Source organism: Adiantum capillus-veneris, chromosome 11 (assembly GCF_014529385.1).
Source record: "Adiantum capillus-veneris isolate H3 chromosome 11, ASM1452938v2, whole genome shotgun sequence".
In the NCBI taxonomy this organism is placed as follows: domain Eukaryota; kingdom Viridiplantae; phylum Streptophyta; class Polypodiopsida; order Polypodiales; family Pteridaceae; genus Adiantum; species Adiantum capillus-veneris.
Genome location: NC_140941.1, coordinates 133,161,338 through 133,188,814, shown reverse-complemented (window position 1 = coordinate 133,188,814; position 27,477 = coordinate 133,161,338). Strand labels below are relative to the sequence as shown.

The 27,477-nt window shown below is 44.3% G+C and overlaps 1 protein-coding gene across 1 annotated transcript; it reads left to right on the top strand.

Moving 5' to 3' along the window:
* Positions 1-54: 54 nt before the first annotated feature.
* On the top strand, positions 55-27,234 carry LOC147448037 (diaminopimelate decarboxylase 1, chloroplastic-like). Its single transcript, XM_086523930.1, has 8 exons — positions 55-635; positions 1,286-1,460; positions 1,547-1,696; positions 25,012-25,173; positions 25,277-25,462; positions 26,235-26,357; positions 26,598-26,687; positions 26,766-27,234. The coding sequence occupies exons 1-8, from the start codon at positions 142-144 to the stop codon at positions 26,844-26,846; spliced, it is 1,461 nt and encodes a 486-aa protein (XP_086380056.1). The 5' UTR covers positions 55-141; the 3' UTR covers positions 26,847-27,234.
* The last annotated feature ends 243 nt before the right edge of the window (positions 27,235-27,477 follow it).

The window sequence follows — 27,477 nt, the reverse complement described above, 5'->3', positions numbered from 1 at the left end:
CTCATCATTCCTCTGGCGAGTGGCGACTCTAGCGAAACCCTCCCCATTAAAAATTCAAACATTTCATGCCCACCCTACCTTACTACCCTCAGACTTACCGTCGCACGTTTGAGGGGATCCCACAGTACAATTGAGCCAGCTATGGCGACCTCCATGACCTCGTCTAAGCTCAATTCTTCGGAATGCCTGCAAAAGCCGACTTTCAAGCTCCTGCTGTCCAGTAGAGCCCCACAAAGAATTTCTTTTTCTTTCTCTCGCCTGCGTTTGCCATTGCCATGTAGAGCGGCAGTTTCCGAGCAGATTTCTTCCCAAACCATCACTAAGCGCGCCTTCCAGCACTGCTTCAGCAAAAAGGAAGATGGTTTTCTGTACTGTGAGGGTGTGAAGGTGCAAGACATTATGCAATCAGTGCAGGAGAAGAGGCCCTTTTACCTATATAGTAAACCCCAGTTGACCAGAAACGTGGAAGCTTACACTGCCGCTCTTGAAGGGCTGGACTCCATTATTGGGTACGCTGTCAAGGCTAACAACAATTTGAAAATATTGAAGCACTTTCAAGAGCTCGGATGCGGTGCTGTCCTTGTCAGTGGTAACGAACTTAGGCTGGTGATGCATGCTGGATTTGATCCATCCAGGTTTGCCACAAAGACCTCTTTTAATTTTTCAGAATACTGGTGGAGATTTGGCCAAATATATCAGTGCCGAAGGGTGCTTGCATGTAGAGGCTTTTTCCAGTAAAGTTTGTGTACAGAGGAGTGGCTCTTCTACTTCAGGGGCACGAAGATTTTAAGTGTGTTGTGTAATGTACAAAAGCAGAGGGGTTGCAAACTATTTTTGATCTCGAAATGAATTGATAGAGATAATTGCACTTTCAAAGACATTAGCTATCTTGAGTTTGGCGATCATTTCTTATAATTCAACACCCCTCCAAACATGCTCACTTTCATTTTGGATGCATAATGGAAACAGTAGTTTTTGGGTTTTGCTCCTTAGGAAAGTGCATTTTCACCTACTCTCTCAAAGGATATGCTTGATTGAGTAGCATGATCATCCACAGTGTACCGCATACAAATGCGCAAGACCTGTTTCTGCCATGAATTGTATCTTGGGATCCTGGATGGCGAAGACAATAGCTAGAAGATTGGGCAGGGGGTAGTAGGTACTTATAAAACATTTCTATCTTAGCTTGCTGGAGTCATGTCCTAAGTTGACCGTTTTTTTCCCGGCGGCTGCATTTACGTATAGCATTTCAAGAGCTGAATTTGTCTAATCACTTAGTGAGCAGGTGTATATTTAATGGCAATGGAAAACTGGTAGATGAGCTGGTGCTAGCTGCAGAGAAGGGTGTGTTGGTTAACATAGACAGTGAATTTGATCTTCGCCACATCATAGAGGCAGGGCGCCTTGTAGGGAAACAAGTCAAGGTTCTACTAAGAGTTAATCCAGATGTTGATCCGCAGGTATGCTGCTGATTACTGCCTATTTAGATCTGGAAGGAGAGTGAAGGAGGATTTAAGGTCATTGATGTTTTGATCTACATTTTTAGGTCCATCCATATGTTGCTACTGGCAATAAGAACTCTAAGTTTGGCATCCGTAATGAGAAGCTGCAATGGTTTTTGGATGAGATAAAACGTCATCCTAGAGAACTTTTGCTTGTTGGAGCCCATTGCCATTTGGGATCGACCATAACTAAGGTGAGTGGTAAGTGCTACAGCTAATAGTTGCTTTCATTCAAGTAGTTATTTAATGTTTCCCTTAAGTGGTTGCTAGAGCATTTTGGTTGCTGACCATCTCATTTGTGAGATTGTTCTACGTAGAAACACGAGGATTATTTGGTAGTTTTTTAAGTATTTTGATGCTAGCAGCATGTTGACAAGTTATTTCTTTGAGCAGAATTATGGGATGGGTAATATTTATAAGACCTGCAGGTTTAGGTACCCGTACTGAAGATACTTCAAAGTTTATTTATCACAAAGTCGACTAAAAGCTACAAGGAGGTGGCTTTTTGCAGACTTTCACTTCAAGTCGATGCATGTGGTGATGTTTGATAAGAGCACCTAGTGCATGACCATTTCTATTCTATATGTGAGCATTTTTAATAGAAATATGACGTGTGGAAATTTTTTGGTTGCTGGGAGGAACTATTCAATTGATTGTTTCTGATAAATACTTCTGTACTGTCATGTAAAAGCGTTTGTAGGTTTGGTCTCTAAGATTCTCCATCATACGGGTACTAAATGGGAGCAAAAATGAATTTTAATACTCAAGGTGTCACGAGATTGTGACAACCACTATCTATATTTGTTGGTTTCTTTCCCTTGATTTTTATTTAATTTTTGGGACCCTCTTCTTGAAGTCACAAATGCTCGGACATTGCATGGCCAATCTGAAACGGTTGTTGGCAGAGAGTTTCATCCGTAGTCGGGAAGGGTAGATCACACGAGATGGTCCAACAGAAATCCGAGTAGTAAAAGGATGTCTAGGTTGGTACTAGGAATTAAACCAACAGGAGCAAACTGGACACATGGTGGTAGGAGAGCAGCATGCAGGCCAAGACACACCTTCCAGAAGCCTCATCCAGGAGGGGATGCCCAAATTTGAGAAGGGCCTGAATTTTCACTCATTGTGAACACAGTGTGTGTGTGAGTAATGGGTGCAGGTGATCACAACTTTAATGGAAAGCTTGCTTTCTCCCTTGTCGCATGTAGCGCGATGATTTGCTCTCGTGCATCTCTCCCCCCCCTTTGCACCTATGGTAATGCCCCTCTAGTTGGGCTTCTCAGATGACCATGTTCAGTTTTTGGGGGTTTTATGCGCGTTTGCCAAGGCAAGAGCCTTGTGTACAGAAACCGGATTAGCTAGTTGCTAATCCCCTATAGGTACGCACAGTTCCATCACGAAGAAATGCGAAACCGGTGAGTTTTCTTGTGTGAAAACTCGTCCAATTTACAAGGGAATTGCCCCATTGCGTGTGAAAGCCTCTGAGACATGTGTAGACGTGTTTGCTCCGCTCAAAATGATGTTAAACAGAAAATTACAGCTTGCTGTATTTTCCTGCATGTTTAGAATTTTGCACCTAAATTGCAAGGTAACGCCAGGGGCACCTCGGGAAAGCCTTGGGTGCTTGTACAAGGCAATTTAGAGAGATTTCCCGTGAGGAATCTCGTCTAATTCATAGGGTGAGTGACCCTACAGGTGCGGGAGCTTGAGGGTTACCCACAGGAGTGATCAACACGCAAAGAGGGGCGCAAAACATAGCTTGCTGTAATTTTTTTTGCAGGTTTAGCGTTTTGGCCAGTTTTGATGCCTATAGGTCCCAAGAGCTTTGGAGAAGCTAGGGAATCACCAAACAGGTGTTTTGGTGCAAATTACAGGCCAAAAACAGAGATTTCAGCGTGTGTAAGTTCTCGCTAGGTTTTGTAAAGTGCTCTAAAGTGCGTGGAAGTCGCTGTTTACTTGGGATTTTGTCCGTGGAGACTTCTACTGTGGTTATATTGCCGAAATTGGGTTAGTGTAGGGGAATTTCATCCGGATAAAAGTGAGAGCTTGTAGAAGTTTACAGTTTTTTCTCAAGTGTAATAAGGATAAAGAAATACCGAAAGGGACGCCAGTCTTTGGAGTCTTTGGGGTCAATAGGGTGTCATTGTTTGCTTGGGAGCGCTCTAGCTGCGAATCCGTGGTTTGTTTGAAGTGTCAAATTCCAGTCACAGGCTTATTTGTGAAGTTGCTTTGTGTCGTAAAGTTCAAGCAAAGTTAAACAGTGTAAAGATCGGGTGAAAGCTAAACTGTCTTTGCCTTTTGTTGATGTGAATGCTCCACAAGGTCAAGGGTTTACGATTGCGCAATCAGACGCTAGTTCCACAGACTATACCACTTCAACCAGCCACCTTTCAAAGTCCAAATGTTGCAGGGAACCAGTCTCTAGGCTATGCGTCAGGTCGTTCCACCACCCTCGGTACATCTTGGGTATTTTGGGGGTAGATTTGTGTTTCAAGGCATGGCTGGTTATGCGCCAGCACGGAACTACACCGGGCCGTGTCGTCTCTATTGAAGTGTGATAAAGTTTGTGAAGTGATTTGAAGTGATTTCTCGTGTGTCATGCCAGATTTCCGACTTGGTGTGTCCAAGTCTGTTACAATGTCTTCTCTTAAAGGTAATGCTCAGACATGGTGGTTGATTGTGCTCTTGCACATGAAAGCCCCAAAAGTGTGGGTGAGGTTCAAAAGACTATTCACTTCGGGCATGGTTGACGAAGGAGGATGAAGAGGACGTCATTAAAGTGTGGAATCATGCGAGGATGATCAAAGAAGTTACCTTGGCTACTTATTGCCAAAGGTTTTGGGATACATTTTTGCCTGTAGCTTCCTTTTGGAAGATCCTCTTTCTGGAGCAAATGGAGCGGTTTGTTGTGGTATTGTTTGAATTTTGAAGCAAAAGTCCCAAAGTATTCAGAAGCTCATGTAGCACGCTAAGGACAATTTTTCTATGCATTCTGGCTCCTTGACTTATCCCTTGGACAAGCCAGTGACCACTACAACAGGGAAAGAGTCTTTTGATGACAAAAAGAGCAAGAAACAGAAGGAGAAATCCACTGGCTTGAAATTGACAGCAGAGTAGCGTGCTAAATACTTCAAGGAGGAAAAGTGTTACAATTGTGGGGAACAAAGGCACATCCTTGCGAAGTGTGTTAAGAAAGAACCTAAGGAGCAAGTCGAGGACTTCGAATCGGCGAAACAACGGGCAGAGAAAGGGAAGATGTAACGGGGTCGGGCACCATGTGCCAATGGAAAAGAACAGAATGAACAACTTTAAGCACATCAAATAACAATTGAATTGAAAGAGATGTACGACACGAGATGAGGAGTGACGGAGTTCCACCCCAAGAGAGCACTAGCCCCAAACCTTGGCGTCCCTTTCAATATTTCTTTATATTGCTTGAACTAAGTACAATGTCGGCACTCGCGCTCTGCACCTTGTTACCATATACATGTGGTAGTGATGTGTGTGAATACACTTAGGACAAGCGGGGCATTTTTTCCCTCATTAGGAGGTTTTTTCCCCGTGCATTGTATATACTAGGCCCATCACTCTAGGGCTATCTTACCTTTCCATTGCACACTAAGTAATACTACTCTGTTGTGCGCCTTGAGCTTCCTTCGTCTTCTCCAAGCTGTGTTGCTTCCCTGTAACCCTATTTCACATTGGTATTAAAGCAGGTTGCGTCCTCCCGGGCTTAGTCGCCAAGATCGCCAGCGCACACCTGCTCACTTTCTCAGATTTCAGTGAGCTTTGGTGAGCGTTAGCAGGTCGACAAATACCTCTGGACGGCTTGTAGAGCTAGGTTTGCTCAGATTTTCCATTCGGGCTCATTTCAGCCTCCGTTTCCACTTCAGGCAGTGCTACGCAAGCAATTTCTTCATTTTCGAACAGATTTTTTACCAGTGCCATTTTATGCATAATAGGTCCCTTACAATTTTCTTCAGGTTGTGCTATATAGCATACTATAGTACCGCTCTGTTTCTCATCATTTCGGACAACTTGCACATCAGGTACATGCAATCGCTATGGCTGACAACAACTCAGATATATTCAAGATGTTTGTTGTTGAGGATAGATTGGATGGGGACATTTACCTAATGTGGGCTTACATGATGCAACATGTTCTTGTCTCAAAGGGTGTTTGGAATCTTGTGCAGGGCATTGATGTACGTCCTGGTTTTGTGGATATAGGCGATGTTGAGGATGTTGCAGGTTTTGGTGGCAAGATTGCTGCTCTGCTAGAGGTGTTTTGCCTACGGCTCAGCAAGCTTGTTGGGATGTAAGAGATGTGCAGGCTCATGCATTGATTGTCGCGATTGAGCTCCACCACTGCATAGCATTATCTTTAAGAAATCTTGTTGCGTGAGAAATCTTTGATTCTTGTGTATAGTTCCCCGAAGCATAGATGTTGTCAAATTGTTGTAGGAATTGCAATGCTTTCTTCTTTCACCCCGGAAAAGGTGAAAATCTGACTATCGTGCCACCATCCTTGAAATCTTTTGGTTGGTTAAGCGGGTATCTCGGGTACGCTCCTCTTAGATCTGACGTGGATATTGATGTGAATGTTGTCTTTGTGCAAGTGTTGGATGTGTGTCATCTAGTGTATGGGTACACAGAGTCAACGTCTACTGAGCTAGTTTTTGTCCTTTGTTTGTTTCGTAGACGTAATCGAGGTCGATTACTCTTCTTTCAAGAGGGGGTTATGTCACAAGTTAGTGTTGTGGCAAGATAGGGAATTAGGGTTTTTAAATCCTTAATCACCTACCAGCTTGGAGGGCTTTGGAGGGCTCTGGTTGAGAGGCCTAAAACCTCCTTAAAAAAAAAGATTGTGCAAGTGTTGACGTGGCCAAATTGTATGGATAGCCTTGTAAATCGCAGACGGTTGCTCAGGTGGCATTTGTTCAAACATGCTGCAAATTTTGCAAGCTGTCTATGGCGCTAGCTTTTGAGAGCAAAGCTTTGCATGTTGTATGCTTTTGGGGACAAGAGCCTTTAAATATGGCCTTGGGACGAGGAAGCAGAGCACGAGCTCTCCCGGCTATTGGACCTTTGCGAAGTAATAAAGAAAGAAGTATCGAAAGGGGCACCATAATTTGGGGCTTGTGCATTTGGAAGAAGAACTTCGTCGTTTCGTGTCAAGTCTCCTCTCTCTATTTTCAAGTTCTGTTGTTTCAATTTCTCACGTGTGTTGCTATTGATTTGTAACAGACTTGGACACTCCAAGTCAAGAATCTACCGCGACAGCACCAAATAACCACTTCAAAAATAGTTCACAATTCACAATTTATTCGACACTGGCCTGGCGGAGTTCCGTGCCTAGAGATATTGGCCCCAAAGACTGGCGTCCCTTTCGATATTTCTTTTTATATTAATCTGCAACTCAAAGTACAAGCGAGCCTTTGGGTCTCACTCTCAGACTCTGCGTCCAGATGCTCTGCAGAGTGGGAGCCCAAAGGCCAATTTAAAGAATTTACATAGGATGCTAAAAAGCAGAGCCCCAAAAGCTTCAAAAGCTGAAAATTTAAAAGCTTTGAAAATAAAGCAAAAGGTTCTTTCTCTCTCTCTCTCTCTCTCTCTCTTTATGCTTTAATGAAAATAAAGCAAAGAGGCTTTCTTTTCTCTGGCTGCATTGCGTAGAAAAAGCAATGATCAAAAGCTGGCGCAATTCACGTCGTAAAACGCGGAATCCGTACAACTTGGCCGCGTGGCAGTATTTCCGTGATTTGCGGAAATTGCCGTACAGCAGACAAGTCGGGAATGCCGGGGTCCATGCAGGTGTGTATGTGTGTACACAGGCAGCCAACAGTCCATCCACGTCACCAGTTTGTGACATACCCCCCTCTTGAAAGCATTGTAATCGCCCTCGATTACGCCTGCGAAACAGACAGAAGCCATAAACTGCCTTAGCAGACACTGATTGTTAGTACCTACGCACTAGGAACACACATCTGGCACATGTACCAATCGACAGTCACATCACACGACATCATAGGACATCACATGACATTCAACATTCATTCGGATCTTAGACCATGATTTATCGGCAATGTAGCTAGCAATCGCAGCTAGATCCAGTCGGGACCTCACATATGCCCGATTGACTAACCCCTATTGCAACCATGTCTATTCGAGATCATTTAGACCAAAATGCTGCAATCATTTCGTCTGTCAGTTCCTGCACTTCAAAACAAGTCCAGAACAAATTAGTTTCATATTTCGGAATTCCATTTCATAAAGTCATCCAACAGAATACTGTGAGCTCTCACTATCCCTGAAGCTTAAAGAGACATCAGTGACTCTAGTATTCAAAAATCGAGGCATCTGTTGACAAAGGAGTGGAGTAACTCTCCACTTGTGCAAACCCACTACATCAGATCTCCGGCCAAGCTGAATTCTGGGTTCCATTTGGAATAGACTATGCTAAACCAAAAGCTCCAAGGTAAAGATTCACATTCCTAGGAATATGCTAGGTCTTCCTCCTCCATTCGCTTCGCATCCATTGCGAAGTATGTCTTGAATTTAACCAAGAACCGTTAGTTCGCTTTACCTTCTTTCTTTCTTTCTGTGCCAATTTTGTTCTGGAACGAGTATCTGCTCGTTTTCGTCCAATTCGGGTTGCACATCTAGCTTCCCATCATCGAGCACATCGCCTTCAAAAGGCTTTAAGAGACTCACATGAAAAACATTGTGAATCCTCCAAGTATTATGGCAGCTTCAGTCCAAAGGAGATATCATTTATCTTTTCGCAAAATTTGGAAAGGTCCACACTATCTCATGCTAAGCTTTCGAAGAAGCTGCTCCTTTCCCTTTTTCCTTTCTTAGGTGTGCCTTCTCAAAATGTAAGAGCACCCAATCATCCTCCTTCAATTTCAAATCGCGAGGATGGCGATCTGCTTCCTTTTTTCGTCTTTCTTGTAATTTTTGCAAAGCCTTCCGGACCAAGTCCCTTGGTCGGCTTCAAAGAAAAATCTTATCTTTCGTGCTAAGGAAGGGTGGAACCTTCATAGCAAATTCAAGAACCTCAAATGGCACCTTCCCCATCAAAGAGTTCATCGTGTTTCTGTAGGCATATTCCACCAAAGGTAAAACCCTTTCCCAAGTAGTCTGCTGATCCAACAAAGAAGACTTCAACAAATCCAATACCACTGAATTTACAATCACTGATTGCCCGTCAGTCTGCGGGTGGAACGATGACGAGAACTGCAACCGCGTGCCTATGTTCTCCCAAATAGTCGTCCAAAACAAACTCGTGAACTTGGGGTGATGTCGGAGACAATCGTCTCAGGCATGCCATGTAATCTGAAGACCTGGGCAATAAACAATCGTGCCCACGCTGTGTTCTCGGGAGATGAAATCCATTGCAATATTTTCCCAGGGGCGGGTGGGTATGGGTAAAAGGCTGTAACAATCCCTGTGCTTTATGCCTGTCAAACTTGACCTTCTGGCATACCAAGCATCTGCTCACAAACTCGTCCACATCCTTCTTGAGTCTCGACCAAAAGAAGTCTCTCTCTACCAATGCCGCGTTGACCCGTAAAAGGCGGACAGTGGCATTCGGTTAGACCTTTTCCCTCAACGGCTGTGTAAAGCACAACATGGTGTTCTTCATCAAGTAGCCATCTCGAATGGAATAGTCCACTACTATCTCCCCTTTCTATATTCAACCGAATACATCTGCAAAATCTGTTCTGTGGCGTACTGACCGACTATGTCCTCGAAGTTCCTATGAGGTATCGCGGAAATAGCCAGAACCAACGGCTCTCGGGACAAAGTATTTGCCACCAATTTCTTCTGTCCCTGCACGTGGACAATCCGGAAGTAAACTATGACAAGATGTTTGCCGACCGCATCTGCTTTTTCCAATAACTGCTTCCGTAACTAGAAGTAGCATAAACTCCCATGATCTGTGAAAACCGTAAAATCGGCTCCGAGTAGGTAATGACATTGGCCTTCTTGCATTAAGACCGCATCCAGACTACGACCACAAGTATCACAATATTCTTCAAACGACTTCTGTAAGTCCGGCAAAGTCAAAACTGGTCCCGTAGTCAATTTCTCTTTCAAAGTCTAAAAGGCAGTCACCTCTGTGGGTCCCCACGAGAAAGGGACTTGTGTCTGTGTCAAGATATGCAAAGGGGAAGCAACCTCTGTAAACTTTCTAATGAACAGCCTGTAGTATGAACACAATCCCAAGAAGCTTCTAACTTCGTGGACATTCTTCAAATCGGGCCAATCTATCTTGGTCGGATCCATATGCACTCCTGTTGCTGACACAATGTGTCCCAAAAAGTGTATCTCTGGTAGGAAAAATTTACTTTTCTTCGCATTAATCACTAACTTGTGATCTCGTAATGCCTGAAATGTCAAAAGACGGGTACCGCATGCCAATAGAAAGAACAGACTGAACAAACTTTTAGCACTTCATTAACAACTGAACTGAAAGAGAGAGAGACGACACACGACACAGAGTGGCGGAATTCCACCCAAGAGAGTATTGGCCCCAAACCTTGGTGCCCCTTTCGGTGTTTCTTTATATTGCATCAACACAGTACAAGCCGGTACTCCAGACTCTGCACCTTCTCCAGGAAGCATGCCAGAGAATGAGCCCTAACCTCATATTTAAAGGCCCTTGGCCTAAAAAGCAATTATAGTGAAAAGCCTTCAAACTTAAAAGCATCTGGTCCAAAAGCAAAGCCAAAAGCTGCCAGCGTAAATCACGGAAATCCGTACAGTCTGTGTCGTCAGCCAGCGCAAAACGCGGAAATTTGCCCTTAGGGTTAGGGTTAGGGTTTTTGGCAGCAAAATTAGGGTTTGCAGGTTTTAGGGTTAGGGTTTTCAGAATAAGGGTTTGCAGGTTTTAGGGTTAGGATTTCCAGTATTAGGGTTTCAGCAGTTAGGGTTTCTGTAGGGTTTCTGCTCTCGGGCAACCACGTCATCACTTTGTGACACTTCTTCTGTTACTTGTTCTTCTTAGGGTTTAGGCCCCTCGGCCGGCATCTGTAAGTTGGCTCCATTCTTTAGGCTTTGACACATCAACAATTTTTTACATGAAAGACTTGAAGCATATGATCTCTATGTTTTGCCTCATCCTTGGAGAAAACAATGATGTCGTCAAAGAAAGTGCCAACAAATAGTTTGTACTCTCTAAAAATCTTGTCTATCATCCGGTTAAATGTCGCAAGAGCATTGGTTAAGCCAAAAGGCATCACCAAAAACTCAAATAACCCAAAAGTCGTCCGAAAGGCTGTCTTGTAGACATCTCCCGGCGCGATTCGGATCTGATGATATCCACTCTTCAAATTAATCCTGCTAAAACACGAGGATCCCTGTAATTTGTCGAGTATATCATCGATCTTAGGAATCGGAAATTTGTCCTTGATGGTGATTTTGTTGAGATCTCTATGATCGATGCACATTCTCCAAGATCCGTCTTTCTTTAAAACCAACAACACTGGAGAGAAATACGGTGAAGTACTAGGCTGGAACAAAACCCTTTTCAAAGAGGTCTTTCACTTGGTTCATAATCTCTTCGTTCTGGGCTCGGCTCACACGGTAAGGTGGTCGGTTCGGTGGTGTGCTTCCAAGTATCAGATCAATAGAATGATCTTCAGGACAAGCGGATGATAACTCGCCTGGCAGGCCCTTTGAAAAGCAATTGGCATGAGTGGAGAAAATCTTGGCATTCTTTTGTTCAGGTCAAAACATATTCGACCTTCATCCATCGTTCAATTCTCTCCCAAAAAGTGAGTAAAGAAACTCAAGTTCATCAAGTACAATCTTTGAGCCCTTCATTGTCAAAGTCGCTTTCTCGGCCCAGTAGTCAACCACGGCGTTGTTCTCGTGGTACCAAGGGATTTCGAGTAGAACGTCACAACCTTCCAAGGCAATTACGTAAAACTCCTCGTGCCCTAAACACCCCTATCATTGCAAACGAAGTTTGCCAATGCTCGGTGTAATGGCAACATCCCGTCCGGGTGCCACTCGAACTACCTCCACTTGTGGCCTCAGCCTATCGGGCATAATTTCAATTCAGCCGCCAATTCAAAAGAAGTTGGCCTTGGCTCCTTTAAAGGGGTAAAGAGGAGTAGCAACTAGGGCTTGAAGTGCCAAAGTACACCTAAAAAGTTTACACCTAAAAGTTGTTAGAATGGCTGACAATATTAAAGAGAGTGAAATTAATGTTGATAACTTTGATTTTGCTCATGAGCAAGCTACTAATGATGCTTCAATGCTTGTTAATTATCTTGTTTCTAGGCTTCAACAAGCCATGGGCAATCCATCTCTCCAAAGTGAAGTGCAACGGCAGCTCCGTGCTCACGGGATTCTCCAAGCTCATCACCATGACGAGAGAACACCTAGGAAGCCTCCTTGTGAGACTACCAAAAGAGGTCTCTCTCCGATTCGGGAAGAAGAAGAGAATCCATATGAAGGGCTCAAGAACTTACTTCTTGATGATGCATCTCCTTCCCAAAGGAGAACTCAAGAGCCTCCACCGAAGGAACGAGAAAGAAGCGAGTCTCCCGCCACCTCGGCGGAGATGGCTCCACGAAGACGGCGGGCTAAACACTCTCCATCACCACCAAAGCGGAGAAGACCATCACACTCTTCTCCACGCCATAATTCAAAGAGGGATGATAAAAAGCAAGAGAAGAAAAAGGCGAGAAAGAGGACACCCTCTTCTCCATCTTCTTCATCCTCTTCCTCTTATGAAAGCTATGGTGAAGACGACAAAGATCAAGACAAGAAAAAGGCGAGAAAGAGGTCACCCTCTTCTCCACCTTCTTCAAATTCTTCATCTTCTGAAGAAAGTGATGGTGCAACTTTTGAACCATCAAAAAGAAGAGGCCATAGGAAATCCTATGCCGCATGGAAGAGGTCGTCCAAGCTGAAGAAATTCAAAGAGGGAGGGAAGAGCATCTCTTTCCTTACCTATGATGGCACCTTCGGTGCTATAGACAAAGTTTTGGCCTTTATCCAGCAATTCGATGCGGCGTTTGGAGATGAGGGCTTCACGGAGTCCTCTAAGCTACGCCATGTAGCTATGCACTTTCAAAAGTCCGCCAGACAATGGTGGTCTAGCCTACGAGCCAACGGTGAAGCTCCACGAACATGGAAAGCTTTAAGAGCTTCCATTATGAAGCAGTTTTTGGCCACCGATGCCAAAGACAAAGTACTCACCGAATGGCGAAGCTTAAAGCTCTCTCCCTATGAATCCATCCACAAATATGTAGACAAGTTTTGGAACCTAGAACTCGAATCCACTGTCTTCAAAAATTTGGATTTTGGAGAGAAAAAGCAACAATTTTGTGCGGGCTTAACCGAAGAAATGGCGGAGTATGTCAACTCCCAAAGGCCACGTACCATATCGGCGGTAATACACCATACTATGGTGGCCTCGCGAATCAATTTCCAAACGGGGGGTAAAAGAAATAATAAGCCCCCGGAAAACAAGGATTCCAATGAGCCTAAGGGGAAGGACAATGTCCAAAAGTCTCCTAAGGGCAATTCCAACAAAGCTAAAGAGAAGGGAGTTTACAAAGGAAAGAATAAACTCTCTCCTGAAGAGCTTGAGCGTTATCGTAAAGATAACCGGTGTTTCAAGTGCGGCGAACAAGGGCATGCGTACCGCGCTTGTCCCCAAAAGAACAACCGCCAAGATCCTCCTAGAGCTTCTTTGGTTGAAATCCAAGAGGAGGAGATTCACCAAACTCACCACAAAGGATCTCCTCTATGCCATGCTTGGGGAAAGGTAAGAGAACATGATGCTTTTATTCTCTTTGACCCTGGTTCTACTCACAATTTTATATCTATGGAGTTAGCCACCAAGCTAGGCATACAATCCTACGAGATGGGAGATATCCTACCCGCAGACAGTGCCTTCAAGGGGCAAGAAGCTTCAGTCACTCCCTTAATCGGGAAATTGAGGCTTCATGTCCAAGGCTATGTGGACAAAGAGGACTTCTTTATCTCTCCTCTCAAGCATGAGGATGTAATCCTAGGGGCACCATGGTTTGACCGCCTGGCTGCCCATGTTAAATTTCCTGAAAGGAGAATCTCCTTTAAGTTCAGGGAAAAGGACATGTATATAGATGCTAGGGAGATGGGTAACACCATCCCCATTGTACATACACCAGCTTTCAACAAGTCAATAAAGAGCTCTATTTCCGTGTACATGATTTTTGTTAAAGATTCTCAAAATGAACCTAATGCTTTAACAAAAGAAAATAAAAGCAACCAAAAGGAATTAGAGTTATCCAATTTTCTCAAGGGGTTTCAAGATGTTTTTATTGACGACATCCCTTGTGAGCTACCTCCTAAACGAGGTAATGACGACCATGCAATTGAACTTCTTCCAGGAAGTTCACCGCCTAACAAACCTCCTTATAGAGTTTCTCAAGCTCAACAAGAGGAGATTATGCGGCAAGTGCATGACTTAGTTGAGAAGGGCATGGTTAGGCCTAGCTCATCTCCATTTTGCTCACCTGTGCTATTAGTGCAAAAGAAAGACGGCACATATCGTATGTGTGTCGACTATAGAGCACTAAATAGGATCACTATCAAGAATAGGTTTCCCGTTCCACGGGTAGAAGACCTATTTGATAAGCTACAAGGATCGACCTACTTCAGTAGGATTGACCTAAAAAGTGGCTACCATCAAATAAGGATAGTTGATCAAGACATTGTAAAGACCGCATTTCGTACTACATTTGGTCTTTACGAATACATTGTCATGCCTTTTGGCTTGACTAATGCACCAGCCACATTCAACCGCTTGATGGAGAAGCTGTTCAGGCCTCATCGAACCTTCACTGGAGTGTTCTTTGATGATATTATCATCTACTCTAATTCATTGGAGGAACACAAGCAACACCTCCAGGTAATATTTCAAGTTTTAAGAGAGAATAAACTTTATGTTAATCGAAAGAAAAGTGAATTTTTCTTGCAAGAGATTCAATATTTAGGTCACATTATCTCTCGAGATGGAATCCAAATGGATCCATCCAAGTTAGAGGTAATAAAAGGATGGCCTAAACCAAGGAATCTTCATGAACTAAGAAGCTTTATAGGTATGTGTGCATACTATAGACGCTTCATAGAAAAGTTCTCACAAATTGCGGGACCATTACATGACCTAACAAAGAAAAATGTTAGGTATACGTGGTCTGCTAAGGAGAACAATGCTTTCGAAAAGCTTAAAGAAAAGCTTATCTCTCAACCTGTGCTTACACTACGGGATCTCTCAAAACCATTTGAGGTCCAATGTGATGCTTGTGGTGATTGCCTTGGGGCTGTTCTGCTCCAAGAAGGGCACGCCATAGGCTATGAGAGTCGAAGGCTCGACCCTGTTGAGCAAGCTCTAGGCATATACGAAAAAGAACTCCTTGCAGTTCTACATGCCTTAGACTCATGGAAGCACTATTTATTGGGGACTCCTTTCATTCTGCGAACGGATCACCAAAGTCTTAAGTACTTCATGACGCAGACCAAGCTCTCCGACAAACAAATGAGGTGGGCAAATTTCCTTTCGCAATTTCATTTTCATATTGCTCACATTGCTGGCAAACATAATCAAGTAGCCGATGCACTCTCAAGACGACCGAGAGTGAATGCGGTTTCCATAGCAACTCACAATGATCTATCTTTAATGATAGATGAGTATGCTATTGATCCCGATTTTAGAGATGTGATTTCAGCCCTTGCATTAGGGAAGAAAGAAGAACCATTTACTTTACAAGATGGTTATCTTCTCTATGGCAATAGACTATGCGTTACTAACTCACTACGTGAGAAAGTAATGTATGAATCTCATGCTCCCCCATATGCGGGGCATAGAGGGATTCAGTCTACCCTAAAGGGAATTGAAACATATTTCTATTGGCCTACCATGAAAGTGAACATACATGAGTATGTTTCCAAATGTGTGGTATGTCAAAAGACAAAATTTGATAGAGGGAAGCAACTTGGATTGCTTCAACCCTTGCCAATCCCTAATTCACCTTGGGAGAGCATATCCATGGATTTTATCTTTGGATTGCCTAAGTCTATCCATGGGAATACGGGAATGTGGACGATAGTAGACAGGTTCAGTAAACAAGCTCATTTTATACCTGTCAAAAAGACTATCAAAGCCCATCAAATGGCAACCCTCTTCATTTCACAAATTTTCAAGTACCATGGCTTGCCAATGTCCATAGTGTCGGATAGAGATCCTAGAATGACCAGTAATTTCTGGAAGGGTCTCTTTGAGAATTTAGGGACAAGGCTAAACTTCTCTTTGGCCTATCATCCACAAACTGATGGCCAAAGTGAAATAGCTAACCTAACTATTCTCGATCTACTGAAAGCCTATGTAACGGAAGTAGATCAAAGATCCCAATGGGAGAAGTACTTACCCTTAGTAGAGTATGCTTACAATAACACTGTACATACTTCTACAGGAAAAGCACCTTTCGAGGTAATTGAGGGAAGATCAAAAAGTCCCTTGCTACTTAAGGTACATGGGAAGATCTTCGCTGCAGATGAGTATAGCCGAGACCTACAAGAATCTTTCCAAAAGATTAAGGATGCTATCTCTATCTCACAGCAAAGGCAAAAGGCTGCTGCTGACAAGCACAGAAGAGCCCAAGCCTTTAAAGAAAACGATTGGGTCTTGTTAAAGTTTCCCAAGGCTCGATTAAGGCACACGACGGGCAAGAATCCTACGGGCCACCAAAAATACTATGCTAAACTAGCAAAAAGGTACTATGGTCCCTTCCAGATTCTTAGGCCAATCAATGAGATGGCCTATCAACTTAAGTTGCCCAATCATTGGCTCATACACAATGCTTTTCACGTGAGCCTCTTAAAGCCTTATAAAGGAGAGCCACCTCAAGAACCAACTATTGAAGACCCACCGGAGATCGAGGACCACGAGGAGGTGCTGCAGCCCGAGTCCATTCTCCGACATGAAGACAAGGTAAGACTATCAGACGATATCTTATTAAGTTTAAGAATTATCCTTTTGAAGATGCTAGATGGATGCAAGGCATACAATTAAAGGATAACCTAAACCTTGTCAATGCTTACAATGTTTCCCAAGAGTAAGCAAATGTACAAAATGATAAAAATGAACAAAAATTTTTGTCTTATAAGACTCTCTTTTTCTTTATTTGTGCACAAAAATGAAGTAGTATGCATGCTTAGATCAAGTTTGTGGGGACGACGTCTCCCAAACACCAAAGTAGAACTTGTCACTCTACTATGGAAGACTGATAGGACTAATGTGCACACATGCTTGCGGCAGCCTCAGGCTCTCAAGCGCCAAATGGACTAGTCATCCATTATGGAATGATGTCGTAGGGTAACATAGGGATCCTCTATCCGCTAAGAAAAGGACTCATGCATATGCTTTATCTTCTCTACACCATAGTCGAGGACGACTATGATTTCAAGAGAGAGGTAATGTCATAATAATCAATATCTAATTCTCCTAAATGATTTTCTCATATTAAACTGATCATTTAATGTGGGGAAGTGCCAAGGGAGAAAAAGCTAGAATATTGGTTAAGTTAGCAGACCGACCACAGTAGGGATCCAAAGGAGGGAAAATAGGGATCCAAAGGGGGGGCCATCTGCAAAAGAGCCATGTGAAACAATGGGCCAAAAAGACCCTAAGGTTCAGCCCATTAAGACTTCCAAAATGCTAAGGTTCCAAAATTCAAAGGTTGTGTCCAAAGGTCAACCCTAGGGAAAATTGGATGCTTTGTGTGTGCCCTAAAAGTCTTTCTACATCCCTACATGGGAGGGGGCGAGCCCCAAAGCTAGGGGATGAGAGAGAAAGCCACACACACACACACAGGCTCCCTTTACACAAAGGGAATGAGGGACACATGTCAGCTCCCTAGGCCAGATGTCCACAAGGTGTGCCCAATTTCTATTGGAAGACCCTTGAAGTGGACCAATGAGAATTAAGCTAGAGTAAATCTAGTTTAATTAACTTAAAAACATTTAATAAAAGAAACCAATGAGAATTAAGTCTCCTAGAAGACTATTGGGCAGTCTCCCAAGGGGTCCAATGAGCATTCAGGAGCCCCATGGCTTGCCTGATTCCTATTGGCCAGGAGGCAAAGGGGTCCAATGAGAGTTTAGTTTAATTATTTAATTACCTAAAGCTCTCACAAAAGGGGAAAGGGGGACACATGTCTAAAGGCTATCACTTATGCTGCTTAATTCCTATTGGCTTGACCTGGGGAGGTCCAATGAGGCAAAGGCCAGACTTATTTAGCAGCTAGGGCTCGCCCAAGAGAGAGGGGGGGCTGATTTTTGCTTGGCATTGACACACACTCTCACACTTGACCATGTGTGAAGGGAAAATACTCTATCTCCTCCCAAGCTTTAATGGAGAGCTCATCACCTACTCCAAGCTTGTGAGATAGAAGCCTACATCAACACTCTCTTGGCATGTGGATGCAAATCCAACCAAGAGCCAAGCTTCAATGCATGCTCATCTTCTCTACCAAGCTAATTACTAAGCTAAGCTATGCTAATATGAGTGATTATGTGAGGAGATGTACTTCTTTCTTGTAAGTTACTTCTTTTTCCTCTCAATCTACTCTCATACCCTGCTAGCTCTCACCATCTTCGAAGGTGTGTGAGGTCTTGGGTCTGAGAACGGGGATAATTCAAGTTGTGTTTGATTAAGTGTTTTGCTTGGTGTATGAAGCTTCCATCTTCATTGCACTAGCTAGTATTGAAGGAACACAAAGAATTGTATTGTACAATGTCTCTCTTGATGGGAGAAACCATAATACAAAGCCTTTTGGAGGGGGGACCGGCTCCATGCAAATCCGGTCCTCAACTGTTGTCAATAGCTTAATTGCTCTCTCTTTTGAAAGTATTGTCGATGCTATCTAACTAGGTGTTATGCTTTTTGTTGCTCTCTCCACCCAAGCACTCTTGTAATTCTCATTAGGAATCAACTCTAATGAAATGCTCACTATGTTCATGCTAATTTCCGCTACACATAAGATTTTAGGCCATTAAATGTTACATAGCTCTTCTACATATGGGAGTAAATTACCGAGGAGCACATTGGTCGCTATTCGTTCCCTTGTAAACTCTTTATAGTAAGGAGCGTGTGACAAGAGCTTTCAACAGTCAAGGCTCACCTTCTCCCTTCCAACAGGGTTATGGCATCGGATCTAGTCTTTGGAGTCTGGACATCCGTTTCCATCCATTATACAAAAGGTTGTGGTATCCTGGTCATTCGCTTGATCGTTTCTTTTGGACATGTGATCTATGGGGGACCTTGCTTTTCGGTCCGAGATTTTTGGTTGTGATTGCAGAGGGGGTATGACTTGTGGTTCGATTGGTACATACCATACAAGTGGACTTAACAAGAGATATGGCTGTGCTCTTGGTCCATATGGGAATATCATCTTCCTTGAGAAGCCACCACCATCGAATGGTGGACAAGACTTTACATTGGACCTTGGCATACAGGTGTAATGGGGAGCTAGTAATGGAACCAGAGAGGCAATTACAAGTATGGGAGGGCCACTACTCTAGGATCTTTGCCGATACGGACGGGACCAGCAAGGATCCTCTTGCTTGGTATGACAAACACGTGCGCATTTGGCCTGGTATGCCTGAAGTATGTGACCCGTTGAACTGGTACGAAGTGCGGGAGGCTTGTCGGCGGTTGAAGAGACACAAGGCAGTTGGAGGTGACGGGTTACCACCCGAATTCTTCAAGCTACTTGTGAAAGATAAGGGGCTTAGGTCGGATCCGCGCAAGCCACGATCGGAGATAGGCAAGGCTTACTTGCACATGATTGAGGTCATTTATGATACCCCGGCCGGCGCTAGCGATGCAGTGATTGTGTCAATCCCCAAGAAGGGCGATTTGACCAACACTGATAACTACCGCGGGATCGCGTTAATCTCCGTTGCCATAAAAGTTCTCATTACGGTCGTGATTAGGCGGATCACTAAACTGCTTGAAAAGAGGAATTTCTTCAATCCCGGCCAAGCAGGCTTCCGTACTAATGAGGAATGCATAGGGCAAGTCGCCTGTCTGAAAGAGATCGTGAAACTCCGTCACAAGGATGGGAAACCAACTTATGCGGCCTACATTGATTTCAAGAAGGCATACGATACAGTACCGCACGAGGTGTTGTTCCTAAAGCTTGCTACGGCTGGCTTGCAAGGTCGAGCACTTAGATTCTTCCAAGTGCTCTACAGGTCCACCTCTGTTAAAGTTCGACATATGGATCAACTGTCAGATTGGATTCCGATGCAGCGGGGAGTCCGCCAAGGATGCCCGGGATCGCCCTGTCTATTCAATATATACATCAATGATATTTTAGACGTAGATGGGGAAACATGGGGCCTGGAAGTACCTAACCTCCTCAAGAGAATAAAAGGACTCGTTTTTGCCGACGACCTGGTTCTACTTGCTGACTCTCCTGAAAGCCTACAGACGAGCCTTGACAAGGTAAGTGAATGGGCAAAGACCTGGGGCATGACCTTTGGAATTGACAAATGCATGGTCACGGTGTTCCACGGCGACCTGCAAGATCTCTCTATGAGGATCTTTACTTTGGGTGGTGAGATGGTTGAAGTAGGTGAGACATACAGATACCTTGGCATCGACGTTGACTCGACCTTTTCCATTGAACGTATCGTTAAAGAGCGAGCGGACAAGGGGAGGAAAAGTCTCTTCGCATGTCAACACCTACTGGCGAACCGAGCCATCCCTATCTGGTCTCGACTGACTGTTTTTAAGGCGTGCGTGTATCCAGTGATTTGTTATGGCGTGGAAATTATGGGGGTCCACGTCCAGCGTGTCCTTCACTCTTTGCAGCGCCTCGTCGCCACCGGGATGCGAATGTTACTCGGAAAGGGAGCAAGGTCAACCTCTGTAGGGACGGCAACTCTCCATCACGAGTTTAACATACCACCCGTACTTGCCTTTTGTGGGGGACAACGAGCACGGGCTTTTGACAAGTACCGCTCGGTTTCATCTACTTGGATAGGCTCCTTGGTAAACAAGAAGCCTAAGAACCAACCGTTCAAGAAGTGGACTTGGACGACAAGAACGGAGAATTGGATGAATAAATATATCCCAGCGGCTGACTTCAGCTCAGTACGCTACCACGCATGGGACAAGTGGGACGAGAGGCATTCGTGCCTAGCGTTGGAGCCCTATAAGGAGGCCGGCTATGAACAAACACGTGGATACCTGCTGCAGCTCAATAGGAGCACTGTAGTCACTAGGAAGGAGGAGAGAATGCTGGCTCTCGCGAGAGTAGGTGGGCTCAAACTGGCTGATAGTTATATGTGCGGACACAGCATTTGCAAGTTGTGCTCCTAGTTAGAGGGTCGTTCGCTTTCGCATTTGCTGGTGAGGTGTCCGGCGGCAGATGATTCTAGGGGGAGGTGGCTAGACCAATTCAACTCTGCCTTCAACGCTCTTGACCCTTCGTTGGACCCTGAAGAAAGGACCGTTATCCTCCTTGGTGGGGAGGCTCGCGGGAAGCGGCTGCCCTTCTGGGTACGCCGTGATCCGCACTCGAGGGACGGAACTGCAGGGCACGTGCCTGTGGCGAAGTTCCTCGGTGAAGTTGTACCCCGGTATTTAGGTGCTCTGCATAGGCGGATGGGGAGATAATGCTCCCCTTCCTATGTCGTTATTTGAATCCGATCCCTTCCGGGGGAAATGACGTAATTCTCCCCAAGCGAAGCCAGATGAGCTACGAGAGCATCCAAGTGCCATTCCCCCCCGGGGGGGTCAACTTCACCTAAAAGGGGTTGGGAAATGCACAATGGGAGACATTACCAGCCTCAGCGGACGCCACCTGTGAGCCGACGCCCTTCCAAGCGGGTATGGCATTTCCTAGGGGAAAACCGTCGGGTTTCAAAGGCAGTTTAGTGAGGTGAGCGATAAGTTACCTAGAGGAGGCAACTGCGAAGGGAAGACCGAAGCAAGTCCCGCAGTACCTGGGCCTCTGAACAGAGGTACTTGGTCGTTGTCACGCCCACCGAGATGGGTCTCTCAAGGGAAAAGTCATCGCCCTAAGAGTGTAGATAATTCTGGCCTCTCGAGTCCAGAGGAAACTAGTGACAAAAGTGTCTGCCTTCGGTTTCTCGGGGCATAGTCCTGGTCGTTCTTCTTGTCCACTTTTATGGTGGTTAAGGGGGGTGGCCAGGCTTGCCCCGCTCGACTCCGAAAACAAAACCTGGGCACCCCAAGCCAAAGATCAATTGCAACACACGAGAGAAACTACAAAAAACTTGAAGAGAGAGAGAGAGAGAGAGAGAGAGAGAGAGAGAGAGAGAGAGAGAGAGAGAGAGAGAGAGAGAGAGAGAGAGAGAGAGAGAGAGAGAGAGAGAGAGAGAGAGAGATTGGGTCTATGTCTGTCAAGACGGGCACCACGTGCCAATAGAAAAGAACAGATTGAACAGACTTTTAGCACTTCAATAACAACCGAATTGAGAGAGAGAGACGACACGCCACACGGAGTGGCGGAATTCCACCTTAGAGAGTATTGGTCCCAAACCTTCGCGCCCCTTTCGGTATTCTTTATATTGCATCAACACAGTACAACCGGTACTCCAGACTCTACCCGTAGCCGAGCACAGCATGGTCTATCAGCTCTTGGATAAACAATGTTTCTTTGGCGGCGATGGTAGTCCCAAGATAGCAATCGCACTGGACCTCCAAGGTCATCTGCTCGTGAAGAGACATCTACTGAGAAATGTCGAGAAATTTCAAGTTATAATCTGGTAGGGTTTCCATGGCAAGCATTTCAGGATACCCTACTCTGTCAGAAAATGCACTCCGAAGGAAGATGTCAGAAACCATATAACTTCGGGCAAAAATTTTCTTCAAAGCTTGCCAAGTCCTTGGAGTGTGCACTGTGCGGCTTGGTAGCTGTAGACATCAACATTTGCATGGCACTGCTTTTGAGAAAAACAATTCTTGGATCCTTCTTTGCAAGTGATCTTTTTGGCTTATGCTCTGCAAGACATGAGCGGTGAAGACGGGAGCGCGTCCGATGCTCGGTGTGGTAAGGGTGGGGGTGCCTAATAAGTCTAGGGTTGGAGCAAGAAGATACCTCAAATAAATTCCAAGAGTCTTTGGTTTGCTTTGTGTGCTCTTTTGTGGGACCGCGAAATCAAATAAACCACCGTGAAATCTGGAGGATCAATTTTGGTTGAAAAGTTTTTTGAGCCTATTGATGCAGACTTGGAAGCTTACCAAGTACGACTTAAAGCAGGCCAAAACATGGAAAACAAATGAAAAATGCTGCTAGCGTAAATCACGGAATTCTGTACAACTGCCACTTTAGTAGTCAACGCAAAACACGGAAATCCGTACAGTGCCACGTCATCATGTCAGCCGAAACATTCGGAGCGTCCATACAGCTGCCACGTCATCAGCTTTTGTGTGGGTCCTACTTTATTTTAATTCCTCTTTGTCACTGGGGCCCCATCGGACGGTGTAAGGTGCAATGGAAATGATTGTTGAACTTTTCTCATGTTGAACTATGCTCAAGATGAGTGCTCCGAACTATGCTCAAGGGTTCTTTTACTTACGGAAGGGAGAGCCTTCCGTTCCTTTAGTGAGAAAGTGCAATGGACACAAACAAAGTGGTGAACACTGTGAATGAAGGTGCATGAGACTGAGAGATAGAGAGAGAAGAATACAACACCAGAATGTTGTCAAACCCTCCTCCGAAGGCCCCACTGTCTATGGCGAGAGCGGTCTACTATTGATTGCACAAATCTCTACAATGCTTGGACTTGCCGACGATGTCGACGACGACGAGACGGGGGCTGGAATTTGGAAATGCTAATGGCTGAAATTTGCAAAGCTTTATCTGCTGTATTCTGACTCTATGTCGGTGACGATGTCGATGTTGACGATGCGACGATGACGCGCTGAAAACGCAGATGCTGAAATCTTCGTTTTCCGTGTTGAAACTGCAAACTACGGGGGATTTGAGTGTGCGGCGAGGATCTGCTGCGGGAAGGTGAGATCTGCGAGGTTCGGGACTTGTTCTGCGGAGTGTCTATGCTGAAAATGGAAAACGCTAGTCTTCTTGTTGGTTCTGTCGCAAAGATCTGCAAAAACGCTGAGTTGCCAGGCTGATGCAAAAATGCTAGGGCTGATTCTTGTTCTGTTGTGGAAATTTGCTAACGCCAGGGCTGATCTGCTGGTGCAAACTGCTAACGCTAGGCTGATCTGTTTTTTGCTGCTGCCGGGCTGATTTGCATTGCAAAAACGCCAGGGGCTGATCTTGTCCAAAAACGCTAGGCTGGATCTAGGGTCTTGATGTAGAAAATGCTAGGTAAATTGCCGGTGGGGGGTCTTGTTGAGAAGGTGCTTGTTGAACGCGAAGTCCCTGCTGCCTCTTCTGCCCATAAGTGCTAGCGCTAGGTTTGCTTATATACTTCCTTGCAAAATTGCCCTACCTAGTTTCCAACAAAAGTCACTTGAAAATAATAAGTGAAAATTGGCTAAAATAGGGAAAATAGGTCTATGAACTATAAAAATGCTCTTGATGGGTTCTGATGGAAATGTGCTGGTCATGCTGTGTGTAACCAGAGGATATGCATCTATTCTAAGTGCTTGGACATGCAGCACGGTCTGCGAAGAGACTCACCAAAGTGCTAGAACACTTCCTAATCTAGGCTAACTGAACTGAACTGAACTGAACTGAACCCTTGTCCTGAAGTAGCTTGTCCACGTACACATAGGGTTAGATGTGCACGTGACAAACGGGGTCCCCATAATTGGTAGGACTTCTTCTTCTGTTACTTGTTCTTCTTAGGGTTTAGGCCCCTCGGCCAGCATCTGTAAGTTGGCTCCATTCTTCAGGGCTTTGACACGTAAGCAGTTTGTAACAATGTCGGCGTGAACTGTGCTTTTGTTGATCCACTAGAGGATTGGAGGTAAGAGAGACATGCATGACAACGCAGACATCCTAGTCTGGCCACCCCTCTTTTGAGAGGATGACTTCAGCGTAAACATCTTGGTCTTGCCATCTCTCCCCTCGGCAAACGACCATAAAGGGAGATTGCTCAGTCTCACTTGGAGGACACTTAGCCTATTGAGAGGATACCATCCGGTTGTGGTCCATGAAGTCTAGCGGTGACTATTGCGGCACACGGTCGAGTTTGCGGGTCAGACTTCTCATTTTGACCTTCTTAGACGTTTGCAGGCTTATCAACACTCCTTTCTGACTATTGGGTCTATGACGAGATTGTTTACACACATAATTTGGGACATCTTTCTTGGAGCGGTTCACACACTTAGTAGCGAGGTATTTGAGCTTCAATGTTAGAACTTTAAATACAGTTCTTGATTTATGCCACTCTCTCAACTGATACTGAAGTTTTAACTGATGCTTTTCGTGCCTTTCTAAAACACTGGTGTGTGATAGTAAGTGCAAGGTATAAATAATCTGCTTTGTGTCATTTGCAGGTGGACATTTTCAAGGATGCTGCTGTTTTGATGGTCCAGTACATAGATCTGATACGGGATCAAGGATTTGATGTCAAGTTTCTTAACATTGGTGGTGGATTGGGTATTGATTATTATCATGCAGGTGCAGTCATTCCAACACCGATGGACCTGATAAACACAGTATGTTTTAAGCTGAAGACGATGGCATATTCATAAAATATACTGTCTGTGAGGGTTTGATGTTAGCTATTGAAGGTTTGTGTCTATCATGCTGGTGTGGCAGGTTCGCGAACTGGTATCTTCAAGAGGCCTGACTTTAGTCATTGAGCCTGGTCGGTCGCTTGTAGCAAATTCAGCTACACTCGTGAATTGGGTTACAGGAGTAAAGACAAATGGGAACAAGAACTTCCTTGTTGTCAATGGGAGCATGTCAGAGCTCATTCGACCAAGCCTTTATGGTGCTTATCAGGTATGGGTTCTGTCGACATGGAACGCAAGGGCTCTGTACCCCTTAGATTGTATCGAAGACCTGAGGTGTTGTACCATTGTAGTGATGCACTTAATTTTTCATGCCTTCTCTCTTTCCAGGGCTTTCATAGATGTCTGTTCCCTGCATTTGAGTGCATGTAGAATGGGTAATGCATTCAATGTTTTTCCTAAAATGTATTGCCGTTTTGCTAATAGGTGTCATGTGTGATTACTACTTTAGGGTTGCTTTGCTTTCTCATTTTTATGTGATCTAGAGTCTTATTTCTTGGGGGTTCGAATCATTTATGTCATATTTTTCAAATTTGATTTGGTTTATCCTTTGAGAATCTCATTTAGGCTGTAGCTTACGTCTGGTAAGAATTCCCTTTTATCTTATGTTTACTAAGTTGTATTAGGTTGTAGTTTAGGAATACAGTGTCCTTGATGTGAATGACGTTTAAGTTGTGCAAAGTTTCAATCAAGTAAGCTTCTCTTATTTTTTTTTGTCTCATTCGTCCAAGCCATTTTCTTTTAGCTGTTGTTTTACTTTTACTATCAACAAAGAAAATAAATGTTAATTAGAGTCGCGTTATTATCTTCTTTGTTTTATAGGTTTGTGTGTGTGTGTTTTGTGCAGATGCTTTTGCCCTTTTAAAAGTTATAAATTCAGACCTTGGGAACTTAAAAAGAGTATACAATTCCCATGGGTCGTAGCAATGATGGCAAGGAATGATGCCTAGTCTGATTTTAACATTATGCTCGTGGGCGTGCAGCATATAGAGTTAGTGGCACCACCAACACCAGGAGCAGAAGTATGCACGTATGATGTTGTTGGTCCTGTTTGCGAATCAGCTGATTTTTTGGGCAAAGACAGGGAATTGCCTACTCCAAGTGAGGTAAATCGAAGTTACCTGAGATGTTTTTTTGTTTTCCTCAGGAGGTCGTTAAAACCTACCTTACTGTAATATTTCATTTTATAGCAAGGGGACCGAAGGCTTTGTTGAGAGGGTTTGAGGACCATCTTTTTTTCCTTGTATTTTGTTCATTACACGCTCTTTTTGCCTGTCAAACGGTATGGTACTCGTTATTACATTGTAACTTCTGTTGTAACCAGTTTTCCCCGATTCTGGCTACAGGGTGCTGGTTTAGTGGTTCATGATGCAGGAGCCTATTGTATGAGCATGGCCTCAACTTATAACTTGAAGATGAGGCCTCCAGAATACTGGGTTAGTGGAATTACCTATGTCTCTGTCTTTTTTGTCTAACTGATTTGTCCCTAACTCTTCCGTACGTGGCATTTGTAGATTGAGGTGGATGGATCACTGAAGCAGATCAGGAAAGGTGAAACTTTTGATGATCATTTGCGCTTCTTTGAAGGTCTATAAACTCGGTGCGCAATTTGTGGAGCATTCTCTTTGGTGCTTGTGTGAGAAGCACATTTCTATCCTTGTGGCTCTCTGATGTGTACAACGTGAAAACCTATAGGTGAGGGTTTGGTGCCTTAAAAGACTAGCCTGCTGGCCAGCATAGGAAAGCAATTGGCCATGAGATTTTTTGACCATTTTTTTGTGTTACTTATTTTCACATTGAGCTGCAGCAATCTTGCAGCTTGAGCATGAAGATATGCTCTAGTGGGGGCATGGCATTTCAGATTGTCATGGTCCAAGGAGGCATTCGAATTTGCTAATGTTGTAGATCAAGACAACCATGGATCTTTTGTGAACTGACACTCATGTAGTAATTGTTCTCATCTGTTTTTAGTCTTTTCCTGGACACTAGTTTAGTTAGCGTTCCCTTTTTTTTTTTTTTTTCCGTTCTGTCTTTTTCTGGATATTATACTGGAAAAAAGAGGGCAATGTCTGGGGTGCTACTGGGATGACTTTGGATTTGTCTGCCAGTTTCAAGTGTAGAACTGTTTGTCATATTCATGATATTTTTCTCTTTTTTATGCACAATTTTTCTTCACATGCACTCTTTTAGGCTGCTATAATTGTAGTTCGGCTGTGTTGTGGGCTT